The sequence below is a fragment of the Debaryomyces hansenii genome (assembly GCF_000006445.2).
Source record: "Debaryomyces hansenii CBS767 chromosome E complete sequence".
In the NCBI taxonomy this organism is placed as follows: Eukaryota; Fungi; Ascomycota; class Pichiomycetes; order Serinales; family Debaryomycetaceae; genus Debaryomyces; species Debaryomyces hansenii.
In genome coordinates, this window is record NC_006047.2 from 168,021 (window position 1) to 187,433 (window position 19,413).

The 19,413-nt window shown below is 36.3% G+C and overlaps 7 protein-coding genes across 7 annotated transcripts; 4 read left to right on the plus strand and 3 right to left on the minus strand. All coding sequences in view use genetic code 12, as the record gives it.

Moving 5' to 3' along the window:
* Positions 1-63: 63 nt before the first annotated feature.
* On the minus strand, positions 64-2,820 carry DEHA2E01936g (DEHA2E01936p; the record flags this gene model as incomplete). The annotated part of the gene is made up of 1 exon (XM_002770346.1): positions 64-2,820. The coding sequence occupies one exon, from the start codon at positions 2,818-2,820 to the stop codon at positions 64-66; it is 2,757 nt and encodes a 918-aa protein (XP_002770392.1).
* Positions 2,821-3,334: 514 nt separating this feature from the next.
* Positions 3,335-4,471, plus strand: DEHA2E01958g (DEHA2E01958p; the record flags this gene model as incomplete). Its single annotated transcript, XM_459417.2, has 1 exon — positions 3,335-4,471. The coding sequence occupies one exon, from the start codon at positions 3,335-3,337 to the stop codon at positions 4,469-4,471; it is 1,137 nt and encodes a 378-aa protein (XP_459417.2).
* Positions 4,472-4,516: 45 nt separating this feature from the next.
* DEHA2E01980g (DEHA2E01980p) lies at positions 4,517-6,657 on the minus strand (the record flags this gene model as incomplete). The annotated part of the gene is made up of 2 exons (XM_459419.2): positions 4,517-6,322; positions 6,394-6,657. 2 exons carry the CDS (start codon positions 6,655-6,657, stop codon positions 4,517-4,519), a joined length of 2,070 nt encoding a protein of 689 aa, XP_459419.2.
* Positions 6,658-7,014: 357 nt separating this feature from the next.
* Positions 7,015-7,560, plus strand: DEHA2E02002g (DEHA2E02002p; the record flags this gene model as incomplete). The annotated part of the gene is made up of 1 exon (XM_459420.1): positions 7,015-7,560. The coding sequence occupies one exon, from the start codon at positions 7,015-7,017 to the stop codon at positions 7,558-7,560; it is 546 nt and encodes a 181-aa protein (XP_459420.1).
* Positions 7,561-8,478: 918 nt separating this feature from the next.
* On the plus strand, positions 8,479-9,309 carry DEHA2E02024g (DEHA2E02024p; the record flags this gene model as incomplete). Its single annotated transcript, XM_459421.1, has 1 exon — positions 8,479-9,309. One exon carries the CDS (start codon positions 8,479-8,481, stop codon positions 9,307-9,309), a length of 831 nt encoding a protein of 276 aa, XP_459421.1.
* Positions 9,310-9,481: 172 nt separating this feature from the next.
* DEHA2E02046g (DEHA2E02046p) lies at positions 9,482-11,947 on the plus strand (the record flags this gene model as incomplete). Its single annotated transcript, XM_459422.1, has 1 exon — positions 9,482-11,947. One exon carries the CDS (start codon positions 9,482-9,484, stop codon positions 11,945-11,947), a length of 2,466 nt encoding a protein of 821 aa, XP_459422.2.
* A 91-nt stretch (positions 11,948-12,038) lies between these two features.
* DEHA2E02068g (DEHA2E02068p) lies at positions 12,039-19,340 on the minus strand (the record flags this gene model as incomplete). The annotated part of the gene is made up of 1 exon (XM_459423.1): positions 12,039-19,340. One exon carries the CDS (start codon positions 19,338-19,340, stop codon positions 12,039-12,041), a length of 7,302 nt encoding a protein of 2,433 aa, XP_459423.2.
* Positions 19,341-19,413: the final 73 nt, after the last annotated feature.

Sequence of the window (19,413 nt, forward strand, 5' to 3'; positions counted from 1 at the left end):
TATAAGTTAGATTGTTTTGCATTAAAAGTACATGGCTAATAGAGCTATAGAAATATACTATGTTTAATCAACAACTATTACTCCCTCCTCTTTGTTATCCCTGTCGTCCTTCCCATTTTTACCTTGTCTTTTTCTTCTGTCATTGTCCTTTTCAGGAAGTTCTGGAGGTGGTGTTGTAGAGTCATATTTAGAAGCCATATCTTTCACCGAGGTCTTTCTTTCCAAACCTTGTACAAATTTTGGTTGAGTCAAATCAGTGTACGAGCCACTTCGGGATCCATCCGAGGAATTATTATAATCCTTATCGACTATAATATCCTTCTTTGTAGCCTTCGACGATACAATATTTTTCGAAGCATTAGACGAGCTATTATCACCATTAGAATCTTTCAAGTATGTATTTAACTTCTTTTTATTAGGTGAAGTTGAACGCTTTAGGGATGCCGGAGCTGATTTTTTTGGCGTTGATGGAGGTGGAGTGGACGGAGGTGCAGGTCTCTCATTGCTATACATAGAAGAAGCCACAGCATCAGATTTAGCAGCAATATTATCATCTTTAGACAAGGAGGATTTTGAGCTTGCATCACTAGTAGCATTCTGCTTCTTAGAATTATGAACTGCTTTCTGCAATTTTGATTCCAACCTACTTTTTATATTATCTCCAGACGACAGGGCGCTTCTTGTTGTCTTAGTAGAGCTTTCTCTGGTAGGATTATTTGATCTAGAAGAATTCCTTCTTCTTAGTTCTTTAAAAATGGTATCCTTATACTCGAAAAGATCATTCATAAAGGTATATTGATGCTTATCATTGATATATGTTGACGAGTTGTTAGAACCGTCAAAACTTAACAAGTCTAATTTTGGTCTTAATATCAAATTGGCAAATTCTTTGGATAATTTTAATTGGAGAGTTTTCGATAATTCTTCATCCTTAGACCCAATGATATGAATCAATCTACTCAAATGAGTTAATATTGCGTCCAAAGTAGCTAAACTACATTTTGGCAAATCCACTAAAAGATTCTGTAAACCATTAATTCTGGATTCATTGACGGTAGAATCATCATTACTAACAGGGTAATTTTGGTATAAGGACTTGATTAAATCATAATAGTCATGAGGGATTACAGAATCTGGTAATTCCATAAAATACAACTTCAAAACATTCGTTAGTATCATTGGATGTGTTCCAGATAATATTTCATTAATCTTAGATGTATCATTAGTGTCATTTAATTGAAATCTTAATTGATGGACTTGAGTCAAGTGAATTGGCATCGTCCATAAATTTATTCTTTCCTGATCATTAACTAAATCAGGGTAAACCTTATCCAAATGAGATAATATACACTGAATTATCAATGGAACCACTTTGCGATCCAACCTTGACTTAACGGTCAAATCTACACCAAAGGTTTGCTTGATGTTTGAATTATAATAATTGTCATATAATACAACTTGTGGTTTAAACTTACCAGTAGCATAATTCTCAATCAAGAATTTCAAGTCATTCATTGGATGAATAGTTTCTTCTACAACCAATAACTCATCGCAAATTTGTTTCATAGTATTCACTTTATTTGCAAAGCTGGCAATAAAATCAAAAGTAACTTTTTTGATAGCTTTCAATCTATCAAGTTCACATTTTTGCATGAAAGTCAAATGGTCCATAATTATTTCTTCTAATTCACATCTTATTTTATCTAGATTAACAGTGCTTTTGTAATATTGGTCGTCAAGAGAGTTCACATTTACCACCAATTTAGATAATTGTGACTTGTCCTTGTAATCTATGCTAGTAACACCCATAGCTTGCTTCATGTCTTCAAAGTAATCGGCAAATTGAGAGCCTTTAGCCGCACTCGAAGAAGTTCTGCTTAAAGCACTGTCGGTCTCAGATATCACACTCTCCAATTCTGAAATCTTAGTGATTTCAAACACAATAGGCTTCCATTGGTAGAAAAATTGTGAAGAATTTATGAAATTCTTACCACTACTCATGGATCCAATAAGTCTTATAAAGCCACTATTGACCAAATCCTGACCAAAAATTTCAGCTTTTGCAATATTTCTATTCAATTCATTCATGTTATCTAATAACCACTGTGTTATAGCACTTCCAGACGATACATTATTGTAAGTCCCCAATATTGGAACCTTGTGAGAGGCCAATTCGATGTTCTTGAGAATACTGGTGAGGAGTGCCTTTACAGACTTGTTATCGTATTTAGTGCCTCCCAAAACATAAACTGTTCCGTCATCCTCGTCGTTTTCTTCCGTTGCTTCGACATTCTCTGCAAACTCGATATCCTTCAATTCCTCATTAATCTCATCTTCGGTGTAGTGGGATTTGAACTCCTCGAGCATTCTGCATCTATTGAAATATCTCTTTTGTAATTTCTCTAAATTGGTCTTCGAACTCTTAAACGCCTTATATTTGTCAAAAAGTACCGTCTCCGAATATTCAACTCTCTGTTTATGTTCTTTGCACCACTTGGAAAATGGATCAAGCACAAGTAATTGTATATTGGATCCAATTTGCAAATGGTATCCTGCTTGCTTATTGAAATTCTCATTGATCTTCTGATAAGCATTCTTAATCGATGACACATAGTCATCGTTATTTTGTCTTTTACTATTGGATTTCAGGCTCTTTTCTATGGATTCCAATTGTGTTCCATAGATTATTTCCAGCTCCATTCTTTTGGTAAACAATTGAATAAAATCATCATTTTCATTCACTCCTTCATGAAGTTGGTCAAATAAGATCCTAAACCCCAGATGATAATCTTGCGTCCAAAAACTATCGGAAAATGACATTTTTGGTAAGTATTATAAATAATTCTACTTTACCTATATTTACCAGCTAATCTTTATTGAAGGAATTTAGTACAATTGTTCGAGACACGCGTTTTATGTTGAAATGGTAAATACACAATATTTTCTTCATATTGGCCATAATATACAATACAATTAGGGATAAAAGCCGGTCGAATGAACTTAAACTCTACATAATGATTGAAATGTAGTAAATAAGACATTGTTTCAAAAGAAAAATGTGACGGTTGGAGTAAAAGTTGAAAGTCGCTTCATATTTGCAGCGCCTGTACCCATGGCGGATGCAAAAAACTCGAGCTTCCGTCAAACTAATAATTATAGGATTCCTTCTATTATATCATGGTGGAATATGGGATCAGATCTCATAGGGGACGAATGACGGATAAGTTTCTCTTTTGTTTGGCCCTAGGCGTCAAGGAAATCCTCTAAATATTAGAAAATATCTAACCTGCAAAAATGCCAGCGAATTCTACAGATTTTCATTAAGTTACTCTTTATGGAATATATTAGTAGTATTAAGACATTTTTTATTTATAAAAGGGAAGGTTATAACCGTGAAATGCTGTATTCTAAGGAAATGGGAAAGCCTCCTCAGACACCGCCACGCAAGGGTAGCCTGATAGAAGAGTATGATACCGAATTTCGTGGTGTTAACTCGCAACAAGAGTTTGTGAATGCTTTAAGTACGCCTGTGACAGAAAGTAGGAAATCAATAAAGATTCTTAAAACATCATCAGAAACAATCAATAATACAGACCAAGAGGATGAAGGGTCGATGGAAATACCGATGACACCAGATTTCACGCCCCAAAAGAGAAAAAGAAATCGGAAATATCTGAAAGGTTCCATTTCAAAGTCTATCCATGCCACACCCAGACTGACCCGACCAACAGAAGCAGTTTCGCCGAGCCTGCCAGGAACGGGTGGAAGTAAGACTAATAGATATAGTTCAACTAAGAGAATACGACCTATATCACTAGGATTACAGTTGTCTCTTGCTCAAGAAGAGCTGAGTTCGGAAGAGACTGGCACTGAGACGAATTACGGCAGCCAGCCTATACCGCATACCGAACATATACGAATTGAAGAGCAGATGGCAACACCGAAAGGTAAGATTATAGACGAAAGCCTTGTGAACGCATGGCATGGGAAATCGTTGAATAATGACTTCTCATCTGACGACGAATTGTCAGACTACGAAAATATGATGCTTAAAAACGATATTTTAGAGAATAATGGGAATAGGATTGCCAAAACTAATAGACAACAAATACACAACCCATTTGGGTCAGCACCATTTAATTTGAATACCAAGACCAATATACACACAAGCCCAGCCGTTGATTATTCAACACATGCGGAATATTACAATAATAAAACCGGTGAACGGATAATAAGGGAATTGACGGAAGATGAAAAACGAATAAAACCAAAGAAATTAAACTTCAGGTCCACACCGGGAGATAATGATCAAATTATCAACGAAGCACGTCAATCCTCAATCGATGATTCAGGTAATCAAGAAAAAAGCGTCGGTGATAAATTCCTCTTAAACAATTTAAACAGATTTATGGTTGATTCCAAACCAAAAAGTAGCCTAGGCTTCGAAATATTCAAAGATGATGGAAATTAATTATGTTATCAAATTATTCTATTTATTAATACATTAATATATACTTTAATCGCGTTTATACTTTCTCATATTATCCCAACCTATAGCGTTTGCATTCGGTAATTTAACCACTTCAACTTTATTTAATAATTCCGGATTATTAACATCAGGGTATGTTGCAGTGTAATAAAGAGGATTCTTGATTGAACGAGAATCATTATTATTAGAGTCTTCATCACGCAATTCAACTGGAAGATTCGATAATATTTCCTTGTGAGCTGAGGGATGAACGAACTTATCAGCTAGCGTGAAATTCTGCATTGGCGGCTTGAATTCTGCACCAGGAACTTGCGCTTGAGGCTCAAGCGATTCTTGTTTTGCTTTCTCTTCAACTTTTTGTTTTTTATCCACCGATAATTGTTCAAAATCGACAAGCTTAAATTTATAATAGTTTGTCCAAGTTTCGTCCGCCATTTCTCTATAAGTATTCAATAAAAGATTAAATTGTAAGTTATTGTGTAGCATTTCCAAATTGACGCAATCATCAATATCTTCTCTTTGTTTATTAAGTATAGACTCAACAAGTGGCTTATTGAATCTATCGTGCATTAATCCCTTGACATTAGCGTTATACCTTTTATTATTGAGTTTGGAGATATCCTTTGTGACTTTGTGTGGAGTTTTGATAGACTTAGAATTTGAAGCCATTGGAATTTTATTCATTTTACTGATCAAAGCTGCATCCTTATAGTTTCCACTTCCAGGACCTCTATAACTTTTGGTATAATAATATTTCGCATGATTGTAATTATCACTTTCATTGGTAAATACTAATTGCTGAACATTTTTTGCTAACTTGACATTGTCACCAAATAATAACGATGAGCCTGAAGATGAACCAATTGGTTTCTTCATATCTTTCAAAATAGATGCCGATAATCCAGCATTTGGAGTATTTGTAGTTACAAAGTAATTTGGAACCTTGCAGAAATGATTTACATTAAATTCCTGAATGTACCCTTGACCCGGTATTATAGACTCCGTAAGGTCGATCGTATTAGGGTCTACATTAGTATTATGTTTCTTCGATCTTCCAATCGGTTTTCCTTTCCGTCTCTTCTCTTTAACTTGATTTTCATTGGTTCTTTCATGTTCTAGAACCTCAATCAACGAATAATCGTATTCTCTGCAAATTAATTCTCTCTCATTGACAAATAATTTGCTGTTCCCTAAGAATTTCTGATAAACAGGCGTGCTCATGTAGTAATTGAACTTCGTTAGGTTGGTCAACGTGTTAAACGAAGAGTGATTCAACTGCGACGAAAAGTCTACCAAGCCGTACTGAGGGAATACCTGGCTTATGGTAATCTTATCATCACCCGAACCAACAACCCGCCTATTCACCCCAATATTGTCCTCGTCGTCGTCCACAGAAATATCATCCCCAACAAGGACTTCCTTATTGGATACAACCAGATATAAAAACTGAGCATCAATGTAGAATAGCTTGTACTTCAATTCAGACTCATCTATTAGACTCTTCTCCAATAACCATTCGTTTATGGTACAATCTGTCGTATATAAAAACTCTCCTTTGTTCGTCCCCGTACCTTTCACAAGATGTTTTATTAACTGGTACGACGATGGGTAGTTCCATATTTTTGCTACGTCTTTCACGAGCACTCGATACGTTTCGTTCAATAGGAATACTGGCACTTTGAAGGAATTCAACGACGCAGTACAGTCGTCGCCCGTAGGAGAACAAATCGCAACCTTCACACGCTTGAATGTCCCCGTAGGCACCTCGACATTTGACGTGACATATATGACATCAACAGGCTCTTGTATTGATACCATAGTGGTACTTCTGTTCTCTTGTTACTGTACTAATCTGGCCCATTCCCATACTAGAACGCTTTGAAAAACATCCCAGTAAGACATACTGCATATAACCAACTTGGCCTTCTGCTAATGTACCTCTCAGCAGGTCTCCCATTAGGCTGTTTCTCGTGGTTAACATTCCTAGTACCGCCCTTACCAACAGTTAAACCACTACCAAGGAGGCTCCAGGTCCCCAAGAAGTCGTTTGGAGCGATAATGCTGACAGGAGACACACCCCTTCTAGTAGGATATTGCTTCCGCTTAAGGAAGAATGACAATACAACACCTCTCCGATTGGGACGCGACCCGTAAGTAATTGTGAGCATACACCCTCATATAGTCGTATAACAGGACTGGGTGTATACTACAAAGCGAAACAACCTATCCATGCAGAAATCACTGGCTGAAAAGAACTATTCATCAAGACATGTCGCCGTACTATACTAATCGTTTATCTAAACCCCAAAGTTTCCTCTCCTACCGTCCCGTTTTCTCTTTGCTAGGAGCTGGTCACTGTTGTGATATCCTGCACATAATCCGTGCTCAAATTTTCAACAAAAATTGAAAACTTAACGATTGGAATCGATCTCTCATGGGAGAACAAATATTTCAATAAATAAATTAGATTTAACGATTAATACATCTAATTAATACTAGTTAATCGGCAAATATAGTTTACAACGATGGGATTATCTTTTTCTAAATTGTTTTCTGGTCTTTTTGGCCGCAAAGAAATGAGAATTTTAATGGTTGGTTTAGATGCTGCCGGTAAGACCACCATTTTATATAAATTGAAGTTAGGTGAAATTGTCACCACTATTCCAACTATCGGATTCAACGTCGAAACCGTTGACTATAAGAACATTTCTTTTACCGTCTGGGATGTCGGTGGACAAGATAAGATTCGTCCATTATGGAGATATTATTTCCAAAACACACAAGGGATTATTTTCGTTGTTGATTCCAACGATAGAGACCGTATTGCGGAAGCCAGAGAAGAATTACAACAAATGTTGAACGAAGACGAGTTGAGAGATGCGTTATTGTTGGTGTTGGCCAACAAACAAGATTTACCAAACGCCATGAACGCAGCTGAAATCACCGAAAAATTAGGATTACATTCGATCAGACAACGTCCATGGTACATCCAGGCCACTTGTGCCACCTCGGGTGACGGGTTATACGAGGGTTTGGAATGGTTATCCACCAACTTGAAGAATTCTGCTTAATTTTACTATAGGTCATGTAAGTCATTCTATAATAAGATTTAATTTTAATCGTCGAAAATGTGCTAATGTTGGTTCTGAGGTCCAAGCTTGACCAATGTCAAAGACCGAATTGATCTTTTCACGTTTATCCATTTATTTTATATCACTAAGAAATCAATTTTTGTTAATCCGCCATCTCTTCGGTGTCTTCGTGTTCTGGATTCGCCGTGGTTCTTGTACCATGATGTAGCTAGCTTACTATCTATATAATTAATCAACCTTTCGAATAATAGATGACTGTTGGTTTATCCTTGTTGCATCTAAACGCAGCATTCATTTGACTACGTAGAATCGATATATTGGCCGTTTTGATCCATTCTGTAGGGTTTTGCTACTTTTTCACCTTTTTTCGACCACGTATCAACAATCGCACTGCTTTTCTCTACGTTTATTTCTTATCATACAATTTTCGTACATCTCTATAAGGCAAACGTACCTTATATAGACTCATTCGAATATAGAAATGTAGCCAACTTCCATACAATACATCCTTTAAGCTTTGTGGGCAAGAAATACTTCCCTGCGTGTCGATTCATTAAGTCCGAAACCAAGCAATTGTGTTACGATCTGATTATTGAAACCATTCTTTCTACATTTCAGATATCATTTCAGATATCTCCCTTCAGATATTGAAAGCTGGTTATATATATTCATTACTAGACTTATATGGTCTTATTTGATTACTTGCATGTTCGTTCTGCCCCAGGTTAATGAGCTATTAGTACCCCATACTATATACAGTTTATATCAGTGTCCTCGGTTGAAGCTGGCAAATACCCCCTCCATCATATGCAAAACTAATCACTATATATAAGGAGAAATGTTTGGAGAAGTCTAAGATCCAGATTAAATCAAGAAGAATTATTATATAATTAAAATATGTCCGAAGGAGAAGATATTTTATACGAAGTTAGAGAGAAAGTTACCATCATCACTTTCAATATTCCAAAGAAGTTGAATGCATTGAACGGTGACCAGTATTTGTTGTTAGCCAAATTGGTTGAAAGAGCAGACAGGGAAGAAGATACTGTTATGACATTAATACAATCGACAGGAAGATATTTCAGTGCCGGAGCTAATATTGCTGACAAGGGTTTGTCGAACGTGGATCCGGAGCATCTTTTCAGTCATGAATACTGGTTAGATAAGTTTGTGGCCAGAAACGTGTATTTGACCGATTTATTCCACAATCATACGAAGATTTTAGCTGCTGCAGTCAATGGGCCTGTAATTGGGTTATCTGCCGCCATGTTAGCCTTGTGTGACTTGGTTTATGTCATGGATGAAACTAAGTTCTTCTTGTTAGCACCATTTTCCAATTTGGGATTGGTTGCTGAAGGTGCTGCCAGTGCAACATTATTTTTGAGATTGGGCTGGTCCAAGTCTGCTGAAGCTTTATTATTGGCAAGACCAATTCCAGGTACCGAATTGAACAAGTTAGGATTCATCAACAAGAATTACGGTGATGTTAAGTTCGATTCTGTCGAGCAATTCAATAAAAGAGTGCACGATGACTTGGTCAGTCAATTCCAAGGTTTATACGAACCCTCCATATTTGCTAACAAACAATTGTTGAAGGCTAATAGAGACCAATTAATCAACAGTGCCAACTCTAGAGAAGTCATTAAGGGTTTCAATAGATGGGTAAAGGGTGTTCCTCAAGAAAGATTTATGAAATTGTATCAAAAGGATATCCAACACAAGATGTAAATGTTATATTGTATCATGCTATGTTCATGTTATCTAGAATTATATAAGTAAATGCTATGATATTCATAAATTTGCAAACTGTAGTTTTGTATAGTATTCGAGCTGATCTGAAAATATCGCACAGCTTATCATAAATTGTTTTATCAACATAAACCGAGAGTGTAAGGGAAACATGAGTCTTAATCTACCCAATCCTAGTATATTGGGTATTCTATTAGTGGTGTCGACTCATAGCGGTCCTCAATTGGTATTTCAATACCCACCTGATTTGTCCAACGACTCCAAGAAAAGTTCTAATTTAAAACGAACTAACAAAACTTCAACTTTGCAAAGAAAGGATAGTGACTCAGACGAATTGGATATAGATGACGATGATTACATAGCGGATAATGAAAATGATGAAGAGTTCGTTAATGCGGATAATGATGAGGAAAAGGAATGGGATTCAAGAAAAATGAACTATTACTTGGGAACAAAATCGGATTTGCTTCTGTTCTTAGATGAACAAGAAAAATTTCGTCAGACACTGCAAGAAAGGAACAAAATTTACGGCCATAAACAATCTGATTCACATATCGATCCAGATGAAATAAAATCCTTACATCGTAATAGCAAATCAGGTTCTTCTGATAAGCAAATAGAATCACCGAAACTTGAGGCCTCAAATTCAAATAATCTAAAAAAGACGATATCCAGTATCTCAGATTCCCAAAAAAGTAGCACTTCGAAGGCTTCAACCAGCGGTATTCCTCCGGTATCTCCTATTACGAGTAGCACGATTCTTGGATTTGAAGCAGATTATTTATGTGAAATGCTTTGTCCCCCAAAACAGATGTGCAATTCGAGATTTGAAATCATGATTGATGATTTGGTGTTTCTAGGATTACCGATACATAGCTATGATAATGGATCATGGAAATCAAAACATTCTCATCGTCCAAAATCAGGAAAACTGTCTAAGGGAAGGTCTAAAAATGCTGCTGATAATGCCAGTATTGATGAAGGAATAGATTACGAAACTACTTCCAAAAGTCAATCTAAAAACTCTATGAGTATGTTTCACCTAGTATTTATAATGAATCCACCTATAATAGAGTGCAATTATCGTATCGATGAGATGTTTCACTATGTTATCTCAAGATTATCTCTAGTATTAAGGTACGAGCAACTGAAACATGAATATGTTTGGAATCAGATTCGCATGATATATAATTTAAAGGAAGAATTCAGAAATCAAGCAACCATGGCGAACCTAACGAAATATTTGACTGACAAATCATCATTATGTAAATTAATATCCGAGTGTTTTACTCAAATTTCGAGGTCTAACATTGCCAATCTTTCAATAAATAATAAACTAAGATCATTCCAAATTCCGATTAAGACAGAATTTCATTCGTTACCAGATTCTACTGTGCCATATTTACCAGGTTCTCACTTATCATCTACTGTAAATATGCTAGCTAATACTGGACTTATTAGCGTTGGTGAGACCATCAGATACGATGTAAATAACTTGAACAGTGGGGGCCTTGATGATTTTGATGATATTGATGACAATAAGTCAGATTCAAATGCTGATGATATTATATATTATGCATTATTATTATTGGATGACCCAGAAACCATAATCAGAGACATAAAAGCTCAACAACAAAGTACCCTTGCAAATTTCATTAGAATGATTAAGCCAACTGAATCTTTATTAAAACTAGCTAATAAATTGAAGCAACAGGCAAGCGATAACGGATTTAGCTTAGATGCTGGACAAATTAAATCCTTTGCATTTCATTTAATATATTGGAGAAGAGCACGAGTAATCCTCCCGATAAGTACAAGATCCGTTTATATTGTTTCGCCAATGGCCCCTATAACACTTAAGTTTCATCATGACATCTTTATTTTCAAAAAGACATTTCCGGCCTTACCATCATTACCTCATTTCTTAAAATTATTGTCAAATTCATCAAAACCAAGACAATTAGCTACTGTAATTCCATCAAAGGATCATCGCGATGCCTACTTAAATGCCCTAAGCTGGTTGATTAGATATGGCTATGTTACCCAGTTACATACATTTATTTGGCTAAAGATTTCTAGGAAAATAAAAATGAAGGTTGAAGAGGACTTAGAAAATGAAGGTGCTAATAATAAGCGGAAGAAACCAAGTGCCACAGCTGATCCTAATATATCCAATAAACTTAATGCAGGTACAGATAACACTTCGAAGACAGAATCCAACCCGGAGGATATTCAACGCAAAATGTCCCAGTTGAGAATGATAAATAGAAATAACAATGGTAACCCAACGTCTTATGAGCAGGAAATAGATAATATAGAAAAGAAGTTATTATCACCATCAATAGGTCTTAACCTTGTTTTAGAGGATGAAGGAGATACGATAATAATCGATCCAGGACGTGCATCTTCGTTGGAACGAAGATGGATAAATAAAGTGATTTCTGAAGAATGCAATCTTTCGCCAGAATTAACAGTTAAATTTTATGAATTATTGAAGTATATGAATGGCAAGAATTCATTGGAGCTTTTACTATTGAAAGAGAATGTTTCCAGACAAGAGTTAAGAACGTTATTGTTTGCAATTGAAGATCACATTATATCTGTAAGGCATTGGTAGATAGCTATTACAAAATTTGAATACGTAAATATGTATTAGTACACGTAATATACAGAGAAATTAAGTGGCTGAAATAAATTTCAATGTTTAATTAAGCAAATGCATTTTCCTGATTGGCCTCTAACTCGTTTCCTTCAATTTCATTGAAGCTCGAAAAATGAATTGGCCTATGTAATTCGTGATAAAATGGAAGAGGAATGTCAACTTTTAAATCGTACAATCCGTTCGGGTCCCATGTTGGACCAATAAATGAATAATTCCATATATCATCATCAGGCACCATAAAGAGACCAACTATACGATCTGATAATAACAACAGACCCTTTTGACTAAATGATGTCGAATATCCCTGAGGTACTTGAGAAATCAAATCCTTATTTGTTGAAGCCCAATCATAACCCTCCTCTGATAAGGTATATGCCGCTAGAGAAACTGAACCTGGCGTGAATGAAACAGTTAAAGTAACAGCTTTATCATTCCATAAGGAATTATTATCGTTCTTGAGCTTTGCTTGTGTAGTCATGTCAATTGGTGATAACAAATTAGTGTCCTGTGATTGGGTGTGAATCCATCCTAAAAGTTCTAGACCTTCTAATGGGCCTTCTTGTTGAGGAAGCTTGGAAGGAAATTGTACCGAATGGGTATTAGCCAATTGAGGTACTAATGCTATAACTTTGATTTCTTTAATTTGAGGATTGTCAGAAGGTGATGATCCGTAAATAAATGCACCCACTTGTGTCCGTAAATCTGATATTTGAATGAATTTCTTTAATAAATTCTTCGGCATGATATATGTAAAGCTGTCATCATCAATGAAATCATCCGACAGGACATATATATTTTTGGCACGCAAGTGCAAATTATTAGATGCAATAGCACGATTTCTCCATTCATTCTTAGATGCAAACGACAGTTGCTCATAATTAGTTGTAGTGACTGTTACAATCTCTTCACCATGTACGTTTTGCGTCTTACTCTTCAATGCTGTTAATTGGTTATCAGTATTCGTTTCGTCCTGGCCCAATTTATTATCACCTTCAACATCGGCGATCTCTTGTCTCTTTGATGATGGTGCCTTAATATCTTGACCTAATATTAAATCACGGATTTCTGATTGAGTCAAAGATTGTATATTTATATCATGTTTCTTTGCAAAATCATTTAGAATCAAATCACGTAATTGAGTTTCGACATCAATCCATTGTTCATCCGTAAATGAAGGCCATATATGATGCTCTTGAGTAGTTATACTAGCATCAGGGCGTAAAATTAAATTAGTACGTTCTTGACTGATTCCCAATGCTCTCAATAATAGTATTATACGTGAGAAAGCAGTGTAGGCTGAAATGCTCTTCAACCAATCATCATACAAGTTAAATAACACCATTTGCGGTTCGCTTGCTTTTAAGACAATATCAGCCAATTTATCAATTTTCATTGCAGATGCAAAAGGCAAGTGGAGCTCAGAAGGTCTTATAGAGATATTTGGGAAATCCAACATATGAACTTCTAATGGGTCTAACATACCCTTCCTAGTAACTATTAATTGCTTTGGTTGCTCTTCCCGTGGTAAAGAACGAACCAATGCTGCTACTTCTTCTGCAGTTTTCCATTTTGCCAATTGCCCCAAACGTTTCTGACCCGCCCAAACTGATGTGTGAATAATCTTCAAGAATAATTGTCCAGTCTTAGGATTTAACATGAACACTGAACCATTAATAGGCTTGGTCGTTAAATTACCTTCAAACGTTTTATGAACAGTTACTCGATACACATTAGTATCATCAATGAATAATTGAGTATCGTTGTTAAATAATTCAGCATAATTATTTGAATTAAGGAAAGCTTCTTGGGGCTGTGCCTGATATAACTGTAAACCTTTACGTATACGCTCCCTAAGAACATACAACGCTGGATTAGATTTCATAATTTCTTTCATAGCATTTTGCATCAATGGTTTAAATCCAGAAAACCAGTTCCCGTAGACGTCGTACATATTGTATGCCAAATCAATACCAATCATTGCACCTGTAGGTGATGGATATGCACTACTACTATCGGTAGTATAATCCAAGAACTTGGCACGAGTATATCTTGAAATATCATGAGAATCATAATCACCATACCTCAATTGTACATCAATCCAATATTTATTGGCAGTTGCTGCATCCATAGAATCATTGCTATCATGTAAAAGAGATGGTCGCGACACATTCCATTTATATGTGCTTGTAAGAACAACATCGGCACAAGATGAGTTCATCTTATAAGACTTACGTGGATGGATTGCTTGTTTTTCAACACTATCAATTTGCAAAACCTCTAATTCCTTATCTAACACTTGGCAAACATCTTGAACAACACTCTCGTGTATCTTCTGCCATAAATGAGCACGGAAGATTTGTATCAAGGATATTTTTAGAGTTGGGATTTTCCCATGTAAAAATATACCTGTTAAATCTAACTGTACTAAGAATCCAACATAAACATTCGCACGGTTGATCGTAGGTGACCACCACAAGGTGAAACGACGATTAGGAATTTGACTTAAACCAGACCTTTGGGCATTGGTTAATTTCTTAAATTTCAATGAGTCTTCAAAACCAGATGCTTTCTCCCAAAAAAGACCTTCCCAAGAATCAAAACCGGTACCTTGGAATAACGTATGTTCTAGGATCGTCTCAATACCACCCAAGGCTTGAATAACATCAGTTCGATAAGCATTAAGATTCCACAATTTACCGTCGTGATGGTTACTGGTCCATGAAAATGGATTGAATCTTGGTAAACTAAATTGCTTAAAAATCCTACGAATTCTGTGACCCTTATCATACGCCAAAGTGTGTCTATCCTTTTGGAACAACGTACTAATACGAGGCAAACCCCTGTTCCAGTTGTTCTCCATGTCCTCAAATGTAAGACGACGATTCTGTTCGATAGCCTCTTGACGCTTAATAGTATATTCAGCCCAAACCCTCTGAGAGTCCAAAAATTCATTTTCCCAAGTCGTAATGTATCTAAATATAGTTGGTATCATTTTCTCTTCCTGATGATTCATTCCAGCTCTAAAATGAGTTATACCTGTGTCTGTTTGTTTTGACCATTTCAAATCGGAAGCAGGAATTAATATATGAGAGGCACTCAACATACCAAGCCCACCCAATTCTTTCGGTGTATAGAAAACTGCTGGTGGAAAACGGGATGGCATTTTAGAATTCAATCCCATTTTAACCCTATTCTGAATTTTTGTTTCACACTTTACTAATATGTCAAGTAATGTTTCTGTGGAAACAACAGCCTCTCTGAAGTATGCAAAAAGAGCAATTAAAGCCGTGTTCCATTTTGCAGCTACCTTTGTAAATGTAGTAGATCCAGAGGACATCAAAATTTGGCGAATTCGATTATTGAATTTGTCCACTTCATCCTGACTAACCTGAAGAAAAGCTTTTGCTGTTCTCTCCTTACTTTCTTGATCAATAAGATCCCATACACCTTCCTGCGATGAAGATTCTTCACGAAGACGGCACTTTGGTAATATTCTTACTTCAAATCCACACATCGAGAATAATAAATTAGGGTTTTCTCTTGAATATACAGAAGCAAATGTATCTTCCCATTCAATTGTTGTCAAGGATCTTGGAATACGACCAGCAATTTCCCAAAATACTGCCCTTCCAAGATTAACGTCATGTCTCATTAATCTCATTCTCGAATCTCTAGGCCAGCAACGGCGATTATTATACCCGACTACATTTTCAAAATTTGGATCAGGATTTTCTGAAAGATACTCCTGGATCAAGTTGTTTGCATCTTCATTATCGAACCTGAAGAATATATGAATCTTGTCGATGTAACGAGAATACAACCTAATTGGACTTGATGTCTCAGTTTCTACATCTTTAAACTGAAGGAAACCATTTGGAAGCTGAGGAGAACCTGCTAATTCACTAGCTCTGTCCAATCCTAGAATCAAAAGGTCAATCACTAACCCATAGTACTGATAAATAAATGAAGAGAATTGTAGGCCACGAATCAATCCGTATTGATTAACATGATTCATATCTTTGTAAGTTAAGCTAACATTGTTCTTTGATGTAATATAATCAGCAATGTTAGGATCTACAATCAACCTCAATAATCTATTCAACAATGTGAAATCAATCTTTTCTGCCATTTTGCTTAATGAAGTTTCTAACATAACATTACATTCACCATTAGATGTCTCCCACACATTCTCTAAGTTATTGATTCCTTGACACCACTTGTAAGTAAGTAATGGAGGAATTTCATCGTCACTCGGTTTAATCCAATTTGGGAAAAGCTTTCTTTTGTCAGCTTCATACCATAAATATTGATCAAGGTACGCATCGGTAATCTTCTCAAGCGGATCTATGGCATACGTTGGGACTAAATGACTGTAATAGTCCATCATTTCTAATCCAACTTCTTTGAATACCCTTTGAGTTAGTAAGAATTTTTTTATCCTTGCAAGACATTCATGCGGATTATCATAGGCTTGTTCAATCAATGCCAATTCTTCTCTTTGTGCTGAATTCATGCGAGCATTAGAATTGTAGCTTTCTTTCAAATTTTCCAACGCCAATACTAATAATTTAGTATCATGCTTATAAGATATAGGCGGGAAAGGAATTGGACTAAATTTTCTACTTTCTAACCAATGAACCATTGTTTGGAATGTTGTAATCGCGTTATCGGGAGATATATATGGCCCATCCTTAGCAAAGTTAGTCTGACGTTCTTGCTCGTTCTTGATCCATAACCTTGTCAAACGCCCTAAATTCTTTTTAGCGACTGTCTTCTCAACAGTTGCTCCTCTTCTGATACGGTCTCTATTATAATGCGCAACCGAAACCCATCCATCGGCTTTTGCTTTAATATATCGTATGATAATCTTCTCAATGGGCTCAGGTAATCCTGGGACCTTCCAGGGAATGTTAGCCTTCCAACACCTCCAAGCTTCACTCAAATGTTGTAGAACTGTACGAGATTTGTTCTGTTTCAATCCTTCAGGAATCATATCCAATATATCATGCATGACTTGCGCCCTTAATTCTAAGTCATAATACGAATCAACACGCTGTTTTGTGATTGTCTTAGCTACATCATTACTTCTCCTTCCTTCAAATTGTCTTGCCAATAAATTTCCAAGCCATCTTTCTAATAAAGGAATTATACCTCTCATAAAGAACAACCAAACTCTCCATGCGGGCTGCCAAAATCCACAACCTGGACCTTTTCCAATGATTGAATTAAATCTCGAATAAACAACATGCTTTAAATCTTTACATGCCCTAATTTGATGCATGACTTTATACTTATACCGATAGATACCCGTTAGTTGCCCCAAATGATTCAAGATATAATATATACCATCTGCTAATTGAAATGCATCCACATTTCCTAACCTAAATTGAACCTGCGAATCAACTAAAATCTTGACGACTCTCAATATTTCTCTGATTAAATGGAATGCATTACCAAATCTTGACTTTTTACGCTCCTTTGTAGTCAAGGTTTTCGTTGGTTTTAGGTTAAAATTATAATCAAGATGTAAATACGTAAGACCTTTCCTGTGTATCAATAAATTAAGCATGTTGAAGCCTTGACGGCATACCTGCAAGCCCGCTTCCACCCAGTCTATCGTAGTTTGTTGAAAGTATTTGGTCGCTTTCAAGCTTTTCAACAACTTTATTTTCCTTTGATTACTCATTTTGGAGCCAGTTTTGTTTCCTTGAGGATTGTGTAGCTCATTTAAGATGTATCTTTTCAAGAGTTTCTGATATGAAACGCGAACTTTAACAGGATATTCTGTAGGTGAATGTTGTTTATACCACGGTTTAACAAGAGCAACATCTTCTGCTCTCACCATTTTTCCGCTTCTACGATTATATGGGTATGGTGCCCACCATAACTGGATTGCTGATGAGGTACCCTCTGGGTCTAACGGTATACATCCATCCTGGTTATCAGACATGAATGGTTTAAAACCTACTGGCATATCCAAACCCACATCTTCTTTTTTAGTATTTTTGCGATTTTGCTTCAGTTTATGAGGCGTAATTGGATTTAAAACTGGATCAAAATGAAATGCTGGAAGGTCAGTATCTTCCATCGAATTTTTTATGAAGCAATTCAAGGGTTCATGATACCAACCAACATAAATCAGTTTTGCAAATGAGTTGTATAAAAATGGGAATGCAACTTTATACTCCGTTTTTATGGGTATTCTAAAGATTACTCTATCAATAGAATTAAATTCGGTAAAATCTTCTATTTCCGGGTTATTAATTTTGTCTTTGTAGAGTGGTTCGAATTTTGGACCTCCTGGAAGGGCAATATTTAAACTTTTTGATGTGAAAAAGGAGGCCTTATCAAAAAGATAATAATAATTTGGATCTGTCACGTCCGGCAACAAAGGAGTGGATAATTTGTATAGATTGGCCATAGTTTGTAAATCAAGATTCCATGTTTTATATGATTCTCCATTGACGACCTTTAGATCATCTATCAATGGTTTTTCATCATAAAACCAGTCTATCACCGCCCGGTCTTTCATTCCATCTAATTCCAATTGAATACCGTCTAACGGCTCTACATCTTCTATGTTCTCCATCCAGTCTAATGGGGGTTCTTCATCATCGAAAGGTGGAAATCTCATTCTTTTGAAATGCTTTCTGTCTCTCTTTTCTCTTCGCATCATTAACCAAGCTGTCGCCCATTGAGCTGTGTAAACAGGTTCGATAACTCTCGGGATTTCGTTCACAAACGTTATGGCACCAGTGATGTGATATAAAACCTTGACATCCTTAGTCTGTTCCCATGGCTGAGGCATATTTTCTAACAATTTTAGGATTGCATGAGGTACGTACTTCAATGAACCCAAATGCGACCTTTTGTCTGAGGCAAACGTTTTCGACGATAAATCACCGTGATCAAACATGATCTTTCGTAAGTGTTCAGGTGGCATGTCAACTTTCGTAGCATGAACCAACCCTCCAGATTTCTTATTATTCGTTTTCCCTGTCGCCGAATATCTATTTTTCTGTATTTGTAACCATCTCTTTTTTCTGGCTTGTAATTCGTCTTTCGTTACAATCGCTGACGATGACCTCATACTACCCTTGCCTGATGCTATACCTGGAGGTGGTGGTGGAGGCGGTTGTCTTCTTATCCTTGAATCAGATGTAGCGGGATTTGGAGGAGGTGGAGGCGGTCTCACTTTCGAATTGTTCATGCCAGGTGGAGGTGGAGGTGGAGGGTTATGTGAAGTCTTTCTATTTACATTATTCTTTGGTTTATTATAATTAATGTTGTTCGGGTGCTTGTCCTGGCCCCCTGGAGGAGGGGGAGGAGGCGGTACTTTTGGTCCCATTCTATATATGTATAATGATAGATAGACTCTTGAACTTTTTAACAATAAACTGGACGATTATAGTTCTTATTCA